General features: G+C 36.2%; 1 protein-coding gene and 1 non-coding gene across 2 annotated transcripts; one reads left to right on the plus strand and one right to left on the minus strand.

The window, feature by feature from the left end:
- Nucleotides 1–6,408: 6,408 nt before the first annotated feature.
- Nucleotides 6,409–6,511, minus strand: LOC128032915 (small nucleolar RNA R71). Its single transcript, XR_008189256.1, has one exon. It is a non-coding gene; the product is annotated as a small nucleolar RNA R71 (small nucleolar RNA).
- Nucleotides 6,512–7,616: 1,105 nt separating this feature from the next.
- Nucleotides 7,617–7,994, plus strand: LOC105797555 (uncharacterized). The gene has a single exon (XM_012627511.1). It carries the CDS (start codon nt 7,617–7,619, stop codon nt 7,992–7,994), a length of 378 nt encoding a protein of 125 aa, XP_012482965.1.
- The last annotated feature ends 9,525 nt before the right edge of the window (nt 7,995–17,519 follow it).

Genomic DNA, 17,519 nt, shown 5'->3' on the forward strand with positions numbered 1-17,519 from the left:
TATACAAGCCATTTTAGACCATTTTTCCTAGGTACACGCCATTTGCAAAATAAAAAGGACTATACAAACTTCGATTAAGTCATTTGTCACAGTCTAGATGTCAACTCTACTTCCCCAAGGCTTTGAGAATACTTGAACCTGCACACAGAACAAATAAACTGCGTGCTGAGCAATAATGCTCAGTAGTACATTTATAATCCAAAATATATAACATAAGCATTCGCAAATCAATCCAAAAGTAAACATGTATATCTATATGCACATATCAACCATCTACTTACAATTTGGAGTTACCAAGCTTGGCATCATCAATCTAAACATATTATATGTATAAAACAAACACCAAATTATCCTAATACAGATACACCATATATGGCCAATCCATTTCACTTATAATAAAAACATTTCAAACATACCAATGTCCAAACATTCAATTATAATCTTTTTCCCATATCACTTATAACATCACATTTTTCACTCACTTTTGAAGTCTACTGACTTATTCGTATTCGTTTCGACCTATAGGGCTCAATTTCATCTAATTGCATACTCAGTTGTGTAATTCCAGCATTTCATTCACATTTAAACACAATTCATTACAATGGTATTGAATTATAACACATTCATATCATTTACCAAGTTTACATTTTACAACCCCTATTAACCTGACTCAGCCTCGGACAGATACTCGGATGGTCACACCCGAATCTTTGATCAAAACTTGGCCATATTGGATTAGAGACCCTGAGTTACTTTACATGTTTCAATTTGATCCTATGGCATCCTATTTAATCCTTTTCATAAAATTAAGAATGCAAACATTAAAATTTCTTAACGAGATTTTTATACGACACTACTAACATACCGTAGACATTAAAATAATAATAAAATAAATATTTACTCATCGAATTTGTGGTCCTGAAACCACTGTTCTGATTTCACTAAAAACGGACTGTTACAACTAGCTTCCCAAGACGTCAAAGCAACAAAAGAACGACATAAAGCTATATGAAGGTGGCGTGTCGCATTATGCAAGGGGTGTAGCACGACACAAGGCCAACGTGCTATGCAAGTTCATCGAGGATATTTTCGTCTACGCAATCAAACTTATTTGAAGACCTAGGACGTGCCAAAGACTGGAAGACCTTCCATTGGTCAAAATCTCTACTTGACTGTAATCCAAACACCTCACCATATCAGCAAGTCATAATCTTCTTATCTTTCCTTCCTTTCAAACACCCCACCCACGAGGTGTTTGATGACCTTTATGGTAACTTTCTTGATTCCCCACCTAAGGATCCTTAGGTAATACCTTCCTTCGCGGACTTCTATTGTCGAACTAGCCCTTGGCGGGCTCTCTCTTTACATAGACTAGTACCGAAGGACTTGTTGACATTTCCATATTGTTCTGACCTTTAACAGGCCTCACCACTCTGGCGAACCCATTCTCGTTCCACCTTATTATTCGTAGTGGTGGGATTAATTTCAACAACCCACCCATAACCTAGACTTTTCCTAGGGACTCATCCATCCCATAAATGACAGTCAATCTGACTCACCTAACTAATTGGTTATTGTCCATGCAACTAAACAAGAATACCATCTTACTTGCTCATTTTCTCCCTACAGAACTATCAAATTGGCGATGTACCGAAATAGACTTTCCTCAAAGAGGAATAGTCTTGACAGACATTCAGTCCCCTGAATAGAATCCTTATCCTAGGAGTGGAATCCTCATTTCTCCCATGAGGTTTGCTTCTTGCATACAACTCCTTTAAGCTCTCTTTCGTGGCTCTTCATGATGGACCATTGTTTGCGATCCTCAAGTAATTTCCCCCTTTTATGTCTTCATACTTAAGCCAGTTATCGCTCGACCTATCTTCCTCTAATTTTTGTTGGGTTTTCGCCCATGCCTTGTCTGTTTCCACATCATATTTACCACTTGCAGTAATTTTTGTAGATTCATCATAATTCACTTGCCATACTTATGCTTTCTTTTAACTCTTCCTCTACCTGCGTGGTTTCTCATGCTTGGCACACTGTCAGTATACCTCGTACTTGGGATCTTGGTGGACTTTTTATGCTCGTTTCCTAGCAGACTCTATGGGTTGTCGTAGGTGAGCTAGGGTCTTATACCCTTCTTACCCCATTTTCTTTGTTCTATCAGACTTACCCCGTGTTTACTGTCCCAACAAACTCTATATATGTTTATTGTCCCAACAGACTATTTTTGTTATGTATTTACTGTCCCAACAGACTATCTCTGTTATGTGTTTACTATCCTAACGGACTATCTCTGTCATGTGTTTATTATCCTAGCGGACTATCTTTGTGTTGTGTTTATTGTCCCAACGGACTATCTCTATTCTGTGTTTACTATCACAATGAACTATCTCTGTTATGTGTTTACTGTCCCAGCAGACTATCTCTATTATGTGTTTACTGTCCCAATAAACTATCTTTGTTCTGTGTTTACTATCGCAACAGACTACCTCTATGGATTCCATGGAGTCTTTCATCCATGGTCTTACACCAATCCACCATCCTTATGTACTAGCATATGATGTCGTAAAGCCTTTCATCTATAGTCTTACTCATTATATTTGGCCATCATAGCATCTTTCATCTATGATCTTACATATGGATTGTACCACAAAATAGAAGTTGAAGGGTACAATGTCACTATTGAGAGATGAGGGATATTGTTGGTGGTAGTCTATAGTGAAGGGTACTTAGGTGGACTACTTAACTTGGGAATACTTTCAAGAGGCCTTCTCGAAGAATTATGTGGGTACGAGGTATGTTGAAGCTCGTAGGCTGAAGTTTATTAAGCTGAAATAGGATGATAAGACTATGACCGAGTATGAGGCCAAATTTCTGAAGTTGAGCAATTATGCTCCGGGTATGGTAGCTACTGAGTAGGATAAGAGTCTGTGGATTGATGATGGATTAAGGTATGATCTTAAGGTTTAGGTTGCACGCCATTAAGAGAGAATGTTTGAGACCTTGGTTGAGAAGACTAAGATTGTGGAGGAGGTTAAATGTGTAGAGAAGGAGAAACGGGATAAGGATAGAGCCTAAAGTAGGAGGGATTCGAGTCCTACTAGCTTGTTGTCACGACCTTTGAAGTGAGCCAAGGAGGGCAAATCACAGTAGAGTGTTGTAGGGGGTAGTACGAGTGGTTTATCTAGATCGTGGGTGATTCCAATTTGTAGGTACTATGATAGACAACATCCGAATGAGTGTTGCAAGAAGTTTGGAGCTTGTTTGAGATGTGGGTTAACTAAGCACCGAGTGAAAGATTGTCCACGTCCTATTGGTCAGATACAAGCTATAATTCAGACTTAGGGTTCTAAGCAGTTATCTCCGAGAGGTCATGGTTAGGATAGGAATAGTGGTTCTAGAGTTGCAACTGGTGAGACAGAAACAATAGATTGAGGTCAGAGAGTACCGGGTCAGAATTCGACCAGGATTAACGCTAGATAGCTAACAGTGGTTTACGCAGCTAGATGTTGAGAGAATCTTGATGCATTCAATGTCATTGTAGGTACCTTTACGATCTATTCAATGTCGTATTTTACATGAATTGATATTGGTTCTACCCATTCCTATGTTTCTAGTATGATGTCTGATAAATTGGGAATTGGGGTAGAAGAAATTCTTAGTGATGCTACTATTGTGAGTCTATTGGGACAATCTATGGTAGTGAATAAGATCTATAAGAGGTGTTCATTGGAGATTCAGGGTGAGGTGTTTTTAGATGATTTGAAGGAATTACATTTTGGAGAGTTTAACTTGATTCTGGGGATGGATTAGTGTATTGAGCATCGTGTAAACTTGGACTATTGTAAACTCAAAATTATATAGGAACTTTTTAGCAATTTTACCACATTTTGACTTAATAATTATATTAATTTTGAGTAATTGTTAATAAATTAAGTGGATTTTGCTTAAATGTTAATATTGGACATGAATTTATGAAGAATGCAAAATTATTCTTTATTACATGATTTTTATGCATTTTATACTATTTTTAGGTTAATTATTAATATGTTAATTTTAACTATTGAGTGGGACCATGGAAGATGAGATTAATATAAAAGTTGCATGGACATGCACACATCCAATCTGTTTGGACTGCAAGACCATACAAAATTGGGTTATAAGGATGTTAATTTGACCTAGTAAAAGTATTGCTACATGATGGACATGTTTGATTAATTATTGGACTAAGAAATCGTCCAACAAGGAGGAGTGAAGCCCAATTTTGGCACAAGCATATAGCTGCCCAAAAGTCAGCTTTGGGATATTTTATTGGAGGTCCCTATAGTTGGAAAAACATCAGAAATCGATACACCAAATTTATCTTTGAAACCATCCACTTCATGGCTAATAATAGCAAGGATTTGAAATCAAAATGAGCATCCAAACTACCTCTTTCTCCACAAATTGTGGCCAGCCAACCACGAGAGAAAAGGAAGGATTTTCAAACTCTATTTTTAGTAAAATTTACCCTTACCTTCACCTATAAATACCGCACACCTTTCACCTTTCAAAGCATCCCTTAATCCCTCATCACCCATCCATCATTCTCTCTTCATAATATCATTTCATTCTCTCTTGTTCTTTTCATTTCCATTCCATTTTCCCTTTCATTTTAGCCAACAAAAGCCTTTTCATGATCATCTCTTGGCCAACCACCTTGAGAAACCTTTAGCAAATGAGCAATAGACGGATTGGAGAAACACCTCAGTCACAAAGATACAAAAGGCTGCTGAATTAAATTAGAGTTTACTCTTTCCTCTTTGTTGTTTAATTTAAACATGTTTGCTAAGTGTTTATTGATCTTGCAATCAACAATGATAGCTTAATTCTGTTTAGCTAGGATGATTATGTTAATTTAGTAATATTTGTTAATTCATGTTCAACGTGTTTGTGCCTTAGTCGATCATGTTTTCAATTAAAATCAAGATGTATTTCATTCATACATGATTGGATGCCCTCAGATTAGGTGAGCAATCTTTACCAGATAATGACTAATAGACACATAATCGAAAAGTGCAATGCTCAATTTAGATCATTAAACTCGACTAAATTAGAGGTTCATAATATCTTTACTTATCTCTATTGTCTTGCATAGTTTTTAAGTTTATGTGATTAAACTGTTTCAAACTTAATTGTCCCTATTACCTCGCATAAATACTAAGAAACCCTTAGTTTAATATGATCAGTAAAATGCATGTTTAACTAAGTGAAAGATCCAAAAGAACTTAATTTGGTTTTCAAACTCATGAAAGATTGAGTTGCCATGGAATGTTTTCTGAACACTGTTAAGCATGATGAAAATGAATTAAGTTGATTAATGCAATTATCCTAGCCTATTCATGTTATTGATTGTTGAAATTGTGTTTTTGTTACTAAAATCCATTCATACATTTAGATAAATTGCATTTAGATTTAATTTCATAGGGATCATCTTGCATTTAGATAATTTAATTTAATCATCCACCATTGAAATATTGTCTTTTTTCCACCAAATTTTTAACTTATAGTTTTACAAATAATCGATTAACATACACAGTCCCTGTGGAGACGATAACTCCTTTTACTTACTTATTACTTGAATGATTGTGTACACTTGCACAAAAATCTCGTTACGAGTTTTTGGCGCCATTGTCGGGGACTGTTACCTTACTCAATTTTGTGAAATTATTCTTAGCAATTTGGTTTTTGTTTTGTTTTTATTTAATTTCTAACTTTACTAATTAATTAATTATTTTTTCTTTATTATTATTCTTATTTTTTTCTTTATTGTTTAGTTTTTTTTTTTGTGATTTTCTTTTTAGGTCTTCATGAGCATATATCGAATCATCAATTTACTCCCTGTACATCTTGAAATCGAGTGGGCATTTAGACAAAGAAGATGAGAAAGATTAGCCCAAAGACAAGCCGCACAAATAGACCTTGAGAATGAAAATGACATTTAAAGGAATGAAACTACTAATGCTCGAAATCTAATCCTTATTGCTGATGATAGGGACCGACCCATAAGACAGTATGTCGTGCCACTTCTTAACAAACTAAATTCGAGAATTAGGAGACCAGAGATTGGGGCATTACAGTTTGAATTGAAGCCTGTGATGTTTCATATACTTCAAACAATAGGCCAATTTAATGGAATGCCCACAAAAGATCCACATCTTCAACTTTGATTATTTATGGAGATGAGCGATTCCTTCAAGATAGTCGGTCTAACTGAAGACACACTGAGGTTGAAGTTGTTTTCATACTCGTTGCGAGATCGAACACAAGTATGGCTTAATTCGTTGCCATCCAACTCAATTTCTACTTGGCAATAATTGGCTAAATGCTTTTGGATAAAGTATTTCCCACCTAGCAAAAATGCTAAGTTGCAGAATGAGATCACTTTTTAACAATTAGATGACGAGTCCTTATACGAGGTGTGGGAAAGATTTAAGGAGTTATTTTGTAGATGCCCTCATCACAGATTCCACATTGTATCCAGTTGGAAACATTCTATAATGGTCTCAATGCACACACAAGGTTGGTGGTAGATGCTTCTACGAATGGTGCTCTCTTGTCGAAGTCTTATAATGAGGCTCACGAAATCATCTAGAGAATAGCCAGTAATAATTACCAGTGGCCGACAAATCAAGCAGCTTCAGGAAGATGAGTAGCCGGAATGCATGAAGTAGATGCCCGTACTTCACTTTCTACTTAGGTATCGTCTATCTCTTCAATGTTGAAACAATTTACTACTAAAAATTTAAATCATGTTGCACCTCAGCCACCAATCTATTATTAAGGAGGTGGACCAAACAACACTTACATGCAACATAGATCAAATTAACCTCTTGGCTTCAATCAACAAGTTCAAAACCCACCTCAAGTTGAACCTTCAAATAATTTGGATAATTTGTACATTGTTAAAAATGATGCATTGATTAAGGCCAAGCAACAATATTGAAGAATCTAGAAAATCAAGTGGGACAATTAGTTGATGAGTTTAGAAATGGACACCAAGGTGCTATACCAAGCAACATAGAAAATCCTCTCTCATCCAGTTTTCTAATCTTGAGAACTTATTCAAAGTATACATGGCGAAGAATTATGCAAATTTGAGAAATTTGGAGAACCAGATGAGGCTGCTAGCCAACGAACTTTGGAATAGACTGCAAGGAGCTTTGCCCAGTGACATGGAGAACCTAAGAAAATCAAGCAAGGAGAATTAAAAAGTGGTCAATTTATGAAGTGGAAGGACTTTTGAACCCAATAAGGTTGAGGTTGAAGATGAACCTCCCTAGAAAGAGGAAAATCAACCAACAATTGAAATTCCTGCACCAAAGAATCCAAATTCTGCAAATTTTGCAAATTCTGAAAAGGTAAAATCTAAACTAGTGAATTCTAATAAGCTAAGCTCTTCATTAGATGTAGAAATATTACCTCGAAAGAGCTGTTCAATCTTAGCCAAATTTCCACAACCTCCATATCCTCAAAGACTCCAACAACATAAATAGGATACTCAAATTAAGAGAATGTTGGATTTGTTGAAATAGCTACATATCAACATCCTGTTTTTAGAAAATTTAGAGCAAATGTCAAACTATGCGAAAGCTATGAAGGAATTTCTATCTAAGAAGAGAAGGTTTGGGGAATTTGAAACTGCAGCCCTGAGTACAGAGTGTAGCCTTTTTTCTCAGAACAAGTTGCCTCCTAAGTTGAAGGATCCAAAAAGTTTCATCATACCTTACAATATTGGGGAACCCTATTATGGTAAGGCTTTGTACGATTTGGGATCGAGTATCAACATTATGCCTACATCTGTGTTTAGACAATTAGGTATTGGTAAGGCCAGACAGACTACAATTACACTCCAGTGTGTGGATCGATATTTGGCATACCCAGAAGGAAAGATCGATGATGTCTTGGTACGTGTTGATAAATTCATATTTCCTACTGATATCTTAGATTAAGTACCAATCATCCTAGGACGGCCTTTCTTGGAAACGGTAGGACGAGAATCGATGTACAAAAAGGTGAACGCACTATGCAAGTTCAAAATGAACAAGTGACCTCTTGTTTTGTTTAATTGATAATGAGACTTTGATTAAATGGTGAATGATATGTATGATCTTAAAAAGCATGCACTGTATGACTTATGGTAGCATTTTCCGCACTTAGAATAAAGTTTTTGAAATAATGTTTGCATATAAGAAACTTTTCAATAAAAATAGTTTGTGAGCATGATTTTGTTGATGTATGCTTATGTGCAAAAGTTGGCGTTACTTAATGATTTTAATTAAATTGATTGCAAGAATGTTCTATTTAAATTTTTGCTTTGCATTACTCGGGACAAGCAAAAGTTTAAGTTTGAGGGTGTGTAAATTCATAATTATATAGGATTTTTCTAGCAATTTTACCACCTTTTGACTTAATAATTACGTGGATTTTGCTTAAATGTTAATATTGGACATGAATTTATGAAGTATGTGAAATTATGCTTTATTACATGATTTTCATGCATAATTTATATTATTTTCATGTTATTTATTAATATATTAATTTTTACTAAGTAGTGGGACCATGAAAGATGAGATTAATATAAATGTTTCTTGGACATGCACATATCCAATCTGTTTGGACGATAAGACCATAAAAAACTGGGTCATAAGGATGTTAATTTGACCTAGTAAAAGTATTATTACATGATGGACATGTCTGATTAATTATTGGACTAAGAAATTCTCCAACAAGGAGGAGTCAAGCCCAATTTTGGACAAGCTGAAGGCTACCAAAAAGTTAGCTTTGTAATCAGCTGTTAACATCATAACAATAAGGTGCCAGCGTACACTATCGATGCAAGTATAGTAGACAGATATGAGTCTGTCGGATATTCATCCCACGAGGATGGTTGTCGTTTGTCTATCAATGTCAGTGCAATAAATAGATGGGAATGAGATAAATTGTGAGTGTAGTTGTCGAAGAAATAACTTGAAAACAATAAGATAAACTATAATACTGATAAACTGGGATCCCCAACGTGAATATTCAATAGAATGCTAAATATTCAATAGAATGCTAAGTGCTCACAAGGTATAAAAGGATAGGTGATTATTGATGCATTAAATTGCAATGATTATCTTACTAAGCTTAACTTCTATATTTAATCAAATACTTAAACATGCTTGTTAACCACACCTTCCGATGATGGCAATGGAACACTATTAAAAACAAGTGGATTAAATTCCTCTAATCCTCAAGCAACTTCCGTTGTCATGCTTGTTAGCTTGAATTGTCACTGCACCTTCCAGTGCTAGTGACTGCAATAACACTTCCGTGCTAAAAAACATTCAAACCCAAGGATTAAATAGTAGAAGCAATATTGAATAAAATAATATTTAGCCCAGAAATCATGTATACTTCCATACAGACATGAAATATAAAGTAATCACCATCATTTAGAAAAGAAAAATAAAAGAAACAAGTGGAGAATACTATTCCCTCTTATGTCGCACTCAGGGCTCCTCGTCAAGAGCTGGTCTGCATCCCTTTCACGTCGGTTCACCCGTAGAAGACTTAAGTTGCCATAGCTGAAAGCTTCAAAGGATAGGTTGAAGAAGATGATAATCTAAAAAACTCTCCTCTCCTCTCCTCTCCCCTCTCTTTTCTTTTTTTCTTTTACGTGAATATTTATCTTCTTCCAAATAGTACAGGTGTCCTTTCATTAAAATCTTACTGCCTCTTTACATACAAGTTGGTTATACCAGACTGGACAACTCATACATTTTTGTTTTCATCGGACAACTGTCAAGTGCAGCGACAATTCTGGGTGCAATCTAAAAATACTCATGCAGTGACATCAGTATCAAAACATGACAAAATTAAGGAGAAATAGGCTAAGTTCCACTAAGTTATAAAATGCAATTTACTGAACAAAAAATGCTAAAATCTCTGCTAAAGATAACTAAATTGGTGCAAATTAACCAATAGTAGGAAGAAAACATATGTTCTTTCTAGTACTATCACACCCTCAAACTTGAGTTTTTACTTGTCCTCAAGTAAAACAAAAACTAGCGAGGCTACACAAGAATTCATTAAGGCAAATGATCATTCTAGCAACTTGAATCACCTAAAATCCCAATGAATGAGTAATATTCAGATGATAGAATATTGCATCGATAATACATAAGTATGAATAAATAAGATTGCAACTTCATTAAAACTAGTATCATACTTTAAATCCTAAATTCTATCTACCAATACAACATTTATTGTAAAATATATGTCTCTCTATTTTTTTATAAATTGTGAATAAGGGATATCGTTGCCTTACTGTGCCCTTGATCCTGAGAAGTAACGATGAAGTGCAACAAACTCCTAGGGAGTATGTAATTGCACCGACATACACTCATATAATGATAACTTTTAGGTAGATTAATTTTTCTAACGCTTGCATTGGAGTGTTCCCTCTTTAACATTTCACAATACACCCACTTTGGAGTGTCTCTTATTCATAACTATATATATATATGAGTAGCTGTAAAAAGCAGATTCATTCAAGATTCAAGGAATAATACTAGTCATCCATTACTAATGCAACCTAAATCATTCATCAAAGAGGTGAAGATACAACATTCAATTAAATTTATCCAACTCATTTATTGATAGTTCATATGATTCAAGAATTAAACATCAAATGTAACAGAAATTTTAAAAAACAATTGCATTAACCACAAATAAACCTTGCATGTTTCATTAAAAACTAATTTTTTTGAAATGTGGGTGTATTTCCAAAATTCATATGCATTCCCCCAAACTTAAAGTTTGCATTGTCCCCAATGCACTAACATTGAAATGCAATGTTAATAAAAATGCAACGACAATGTGCAGTAATAAAATGAAAATTACAGCTACAGGAAATGCATGAATAATATAGATAAAAATTAAAATGAAATAACTTAGTTTTCCTCGGCCATCAATGTGGCTTCATGATGTTTCTTCTTCCTCCTCTTTTTCTCCTCCTTCTTGCACTTTTTATCGTTGGAGCACTTTCTCTTCTTTTCTTTGGGCTTCGCACATTCTCGGATTGCTCCTCAGGTTCTGGCTCTGCCCCGACATCATCGCTTGCTTCTTGTGTAGAGGGGTCACCTTGAGTTGTCCAATATAGACCACTATTGCTAATGAGTTATGGTGCTCCTCACTGGTTACCTCTGTAGCTTCCACCGGTCTAGCTACATCTCGCTCCAGATTATTAGTAGTTGTACCCATAAACTCGGGTGCGTTAAAAATGTTCTAAGCAGATTCTTTCTCAGCAGCATCTTTTTCAGTATTTTCTTCCTCGGCCTTCTCGTTCACAACTACAACACGAACTTTTTCCTCTCCCACATCAATTTCCTCCTCAATAGCAGATGCCTCTTAACCAGAAATGAAGTCACCCTCGACCAGGTTATCAATCCTGTGTATGCACTCATCAATGTCCCGCGAGTCTTTTTCTTTCTCAACATCAGAGACGTTCATAATGGGAGGGGATTCCACTAATCTGTCTTGATCCCCTAAGTCATCCTCCTCGGATAAGGGTTCATAATCTCGGATGATTTGTGGGAACACTAGAAATTCTGGGAGTGGGGTTGCGCTTAGCTGACTTAATACGGCTACAATAGAGTTGTTATAGGCCCTAGTATAAGCGTAGAACAAATTTTGTGATCTGTCCATATCCTCTATTGTAGTGACAAGCCTAATCTGCTTATTGCTGGTGGAATTAGCCAATTTCTCGATATCCTGCATTTGCGCAACAATGATGTTTCTACAATCAGGTTTGTTCCCTTGCTTTCTGCCTTGGTTTTGCCCTTCCTTGTCTTGTTGGTCTCTGCTGCCTTTATTACTAGTGTATACGAGTCATTCTTTCAATTGAGGCTTTATTTATCGGACCCTTATTCTCTAACACATCTTCGTTATCACAGTGCACGATCCCTTTTTGGCTGGCACAGTCGCATCACCAATGATGGGAAAACCAAAATTCCAATTTGCCTTGAGGTGCAGTTAGTAATTTCCTAGTTGAGTATTACGCTGATATCAATTTTTCTACCCTTGAAAATTGAATGTATCAGACACATTCTATCGGGGTTGACTGTGGTGTTATGAGTAGAGAGTAGTAGCCTGCAGTTGACAAAATAAAACCAAATTTTGCTTTGCAACGTCAGGAAGCGGCGGTGCATTGTATAATTCTTTTGATGTGAACCCGTCCACAATGCTCCTTCGACACATAAATCCTTCACCAATAGGTCTCTTTTGTCGTCTGTGATATTCTCAATAAACTCGGAGTGTTCATCTACATCTATTTTAGTGTTGTGCAACTCATTGATTTTTTAGCATCCCATGGGATTAAGCATTCTCGAATAAAGATAAACTCTAACTCATGGTCATAAAGGTTAGCGTAAAACTCATGTACCAATAAAGGAGAATAGCTTCCAGGATGCGTGCAGAAAGTCTCCCACTTCAGCTTAAAGATGGTTTTATTAACTTGCTTGCCCACGTCTTGCTGCTGCGAAAGGAGAATGCCCTATTCTGGGTGGAAGTTTCGCTTCAGAATGTTGTCTTGAAACCATCCTTGGCCATTTTCGTTAAAGATCACCGGCTCCTTTTTCTTTGCTGGCATGGAGGATTCCGATTCACGAACTGCAGTTGTAGAGGATAAGTGTTCTTCAACAGGTTTAGTGGCTTTCTTGACTGATCCTCTCGTTCTTACCATATTTTGTTTGTTTTGTGGAGTGAAGATGGTTTAAAGTTGTAAAGGCACAAACTTCAGGATAAGAAAGTGAATAGAAATGGTTGCTTTGTATGTGTTACAGTCGGCATAGTTAATAGGAAATTTATAGCAAGTGAAAGAAGAAGATGGAAAGCTGTGATTTTTCTGAAGGGAAATAAAGCTGGCTGGAATAATTAAATCCAATGAGAATTGCGCCCGGTCAAACAGATCTGATGGCTAGGTGATCTTTGATCAAACGGTGGGATCTAAAATTTCTATCTGCCTTCATTTTTGCTGAGACAGAAGTGACAATACAATAGTACGAACTGTGTTGACAATAAAACCCAAGTGCTTCGACAATGATACCTAATTATTCTGCAAAAATAAAAATAAAAAATAAAACAAACGTGAACAAAAACAAAAATAAAAGATATAATAAATTTCATAAGAATTAAAATGCTTCGACCAATTTAATGGTCTCTGCCTGCTGTGGATTAATATTCCCAAGATAATGTTTCAATCGCTGGCCATTCACTTTGAACTGATGTCCATCATGTAAATCTCTGATTGTAAGAGTCCAGACCAACGAGAGCGCAATTTACCCGGGTGCAGTTTCTGTCTAGAATTGAATAATAAAACTTGTTGACCCACGATAAATTGTCACTGCAAAATAATTCTGTCCTACCACCATTTGGTCTTTTCCTTGTAAATTACAGCGTTTTCATAGGCATTTCGCCTAATCTCTTTTGGTTTAGTGTTATCCAACAACCGTTTCTGTCCAGCAGCTTCATAGTCCATGTTCACTTGCTTAATTGCCTACATTTCTTTGTGCTCTAGTTCAACTGGCAAGTGGCATGCTTTCCTGGAAACCAATTGATACAGTGACATCCTTAATGAAGTTTTGTATGCTATCTACAATGCCCATAGAGCGTCATCCAATCTGGAAGACCAATCTTTCCTCGAAGGTTCACAACCTTCTCAAGAATGTTTTTAATTTGTTGATTCGATACTTCAGCTTGTCCATTAGTTTGCGGATGATAAGTAGTAGCCATTCTATGGTTAACTCCATATCTCTTCAGTGTGGCTGCCACTTGGTTGCAATGAAAGTGTGTACGTTGATCACTAATCTATGCCTTCAGTGTGCCAAAGCGGGTGAGTATATGCTTGTGAAAAAATTTAATCACTGTCTTTGCATCATCCTTTGGGACTACAATAGCTTCAACCCACTTCGAGACGTAGTCAACACCTACTAATATATAAAGATTTCCAAATGAACTTGGAAATGGTCCCATAAAATCCATACCCCAAACATCGAACAATTCAACCTCCATAATTGGTTACTGCAACATTTCATTGTGTTGGGATATAGAACCAGTGCGTTGAAACCTATCACATTGATTTACACAATTGTGGGCATCTTTGAATAATGAAGGCCAGTAGTATCCTGATTGGAGAACCTTAGCGCCAGATCACATGCCACTGAAATGACCTCCATAAGGAGCATCATGACAGTGTTTCAAGATGGAAAGCATCTCCTCTTCCGAAACATAACATTGAATAATGTTGTTATTACAGACCTTGAATAAATATGGTTCATTCCAATAATACTTCATTACTTTATGAAGAAAATTTTCTTTTTATGGCCTGTGGCACCAAATGGGAGTTTTCCATACACTAGATAATTAACCAAATTCACATACCAAGGGGTTGTATCTACAACAAATAATTTCTCATCTGGGAATGCGTCGACAATTTGAAGTATGTTTCCATCTTCGTTGCCAGCATCCAATCGAGACAGATGGTCTGCAACTTGATTCTCTGAATCCTTGCGGTCTTTTATCTCGATGCAAAATTCTTGCAACAGTAAGATCCAGCATATCAGTCTTGGTTTTGCATCCTTCTTCGCAAAAAAGATATCTTAACGCCGAGTGATCAGTAAATACGATAACCTTTGCACCGACAAGATAAGAATAAAAGTTGTCAAAAACAAAGACTATAGCCAAAAATTCTTTCTCTGTAGTGGTATAATTGATTTGAGCTTCTGTAAGAGTATTGCTAGCATAATAGATGGCGTGAAATATTTTTCCCTTGCGTTGTCCTAGAACAGCACCCACAGCAAAGTCGCTTGCATCGCACATAACTTCAAAAGGTTGAGACCAATCTGGTGTAATGACAATGGGTACATTTACTAGTTGCGTCTTTAATTGAGTGAATGCATCCAGACATACATCGTCAATGAATAATTTTTGATTTTGTTCCAGTAATGAGCATAAGGGCTTTGTAATTTTTGAAAAATCTCTAATAAATCTTCGAAAAAATCCTGCATGCCCAAGAAAACTGCGAATACCTTTCACATTTGTCGGTGGAGGTAATTTCTTAATGGTTTCCACTTTAGCTATATCTACATCACTACCTTGACTAAAGATGTGATGGTCTAACACAATGCCTTCAGTTGCCATGAAATGACATTTTTCTCAATTTAGATCAAGATGTCTGTCTTCTCATCGCCATAATACTTTATCCAAACTGTCAGCATAATGATCAAAATCATTCCCATAGACTGAGAAATCATCTATAAAAACCTCTAAAGAATCTTCAATTATATCTGAGAATATTGTCATCATGCACCTTTGGAATGTGGCTTGTGCATTGCAAAGACCGAAAGACATACAGCGAAAAGCAAAAGTACCAAAAGGACAGTGAAAGTTGTTTTCTCTTGATCCTCCGGTGCAATAGCAATTTGATTGTACCCATAATAGCCATCTAAGAAGTAATAATAGACTTTTCCAGCAAGCCTATCTAACATTTGGCCAATGAAAGGAAGTGGGAAGTGGTCCTTCCTTGTGGCAACATTAAGTTTGCGATAATCCATACAAACTCATCATGCTGTAGGAATGCGTGTGAGAATTAATTCGTCTTTTTCGTTGCTAACCACAGTGATGCCATTTTTTTTGGAACGCATTGCACCGGGCTTACCCAATTGCTATTAGCAATAGGGTAAATAATTCCAGCATCAAGCCATTTTATAATTTCTTTATTGACAACTTCCTTCATCTTCTCGTTTAATCTTCTTTGTTGCTCAATCCTTCATCTTCCAACTTAGTCTTATGTATGCAAAAAGATGGACTAATACCTCGAATATCGACAATACTCCAAGCAATAGCTTATTTATGTTGCTTAAGAATATGAACAAATTTCTCTTCTTGAGTTATATCTAGTGTTACAGAGACAATAACTGGGAGAGTATTGTTATCACCAAGAAAGGCTTATTTGAGATGAGTAGATGATGGTTTCAATTTTAGAGTAGGAGCTTCATTGATAGATGGCTTAAAAATTGGAGTTGTTTTGTTTGCTAAGTTTAAGGATTCAATTTTCCATCCATGCCTGGGTTCAATATTATTAGCTTCAACCATGCTGTCACAATTATCTAAGAAGTCATTAGTAGATGTCACTACAAACTCCTCAAAAAGCATTGTGCATTGGTGTAACACCCCAAACCCAGCTTAGACGTTATGGCCGAATCTGGTGATATCACATTGAAGTGTTTTTCAAAAACACAGTTTCATTGAAAAACTGTTCCACACTAATTCACGTTTATTGAAAACTCAAGTTGTCTTTAGTAGTGTGTTGATTATATTAGTTTGTTACTATATTTAAAATGTTGTTTGATATGGAAATTTTATAGTATTTTGCGAAAACGTGTTGTTTACGAAAACAGTTACATTTTGAAAACTCGTCTTTTTTTACAACTAGCAATTTATATCAAACTAAATAAATAAAAACCCCAATTTAAAGTTTATAACTTTAAAGAGGCCTTTTTACATAAAAATACCCAAATTTAGTTACTTATAAATCAGAAGCTAAAAACAAAAACTGATGCAGTTGTGTGCCCATCATCGAGTCCCTCGCAGCACCGACCCACCAACAATTGGGGATTACCTGTACAGTTAAACAGAGGGGTGAGTTTACGAAAACTCAGTGTGTAATCCCCTAACAAGCAAATAATCAATTAAATAGTAGATAAATGCAGTTTGGGCCTGAGTCTGTTATAGTAACAGTCCAATTTAGTGTGGTCCTAAGCTCTTTCCTATAACAGTAAACGCTTGGGCTTGAGCCCATCACAATGCAAGTAATCAGTAGGGTCTTTGCCCAATTTTAGTAATAGTATCAGTGGGGCCTTGGCCCATAATAGTAACAGATATCAGTCATGCAGTGAATAGTATGTAATATCATTAATCGATGCAGTAACAGTACAAAATCGTTAATTAGTGTAGATATGCAGTTAGAAATCCTACCCAATCCAGCCTCTACACACCACTCCGTCCTGCCAAACACATCATGTGGGGATAAAATCGACCCACCCAGCTAGACACACTAAGATTAGCACTGGTTGCGGCACTAAACAGTATTGCAACAAAGCTGCCAGTAAAATAAACGACATATAGCCATCAGTAGGTCCACAGTCGTCTTCGGCGACCCGTGCAACCTTATCAGTATGGTACACTTCCTCTAAATATAACAACCTATCCCCATGCAATATATCGTGACATAATATCATACATGTATGCAAAATGTCATGCTCAATCATAGTCATACATATCATAGAGCAAATCAATCATACATAACATAAGGCCATAACATTCATTTCATCTCCTAGGGGTATAACAGTCATTTTACCCTATGGAGTATTTCGATCTTTCTACCTTATGGTGTTATTTCGGTCATTTTACCCTATGGGGGTATTTTGTTCATT

Source organism: Gossypium raimondii, chromosome 9 (genome assembly GCF_025698545.1).
Source record: "Gossypium raimondii isolate GPD5lz chromosome 9, ASM2569854v1, whole genome shotgun sequence".
Lineage (NCBI taxonomy): Eukaryota > Viridiplantae > Streptophyta > Magnoliopsida > Malvales > Malvaceae > Gossypium > Gossypium raimondii.

Coding starts and splice junctions, on each gene's coding strand:
- LOC105797555 (XM_012627511.1), top strand. CDS start 7,617: ATGTCAAACTATGCGAAAGCTATGAAGGAATTTCTATCTAAGAAGAGA.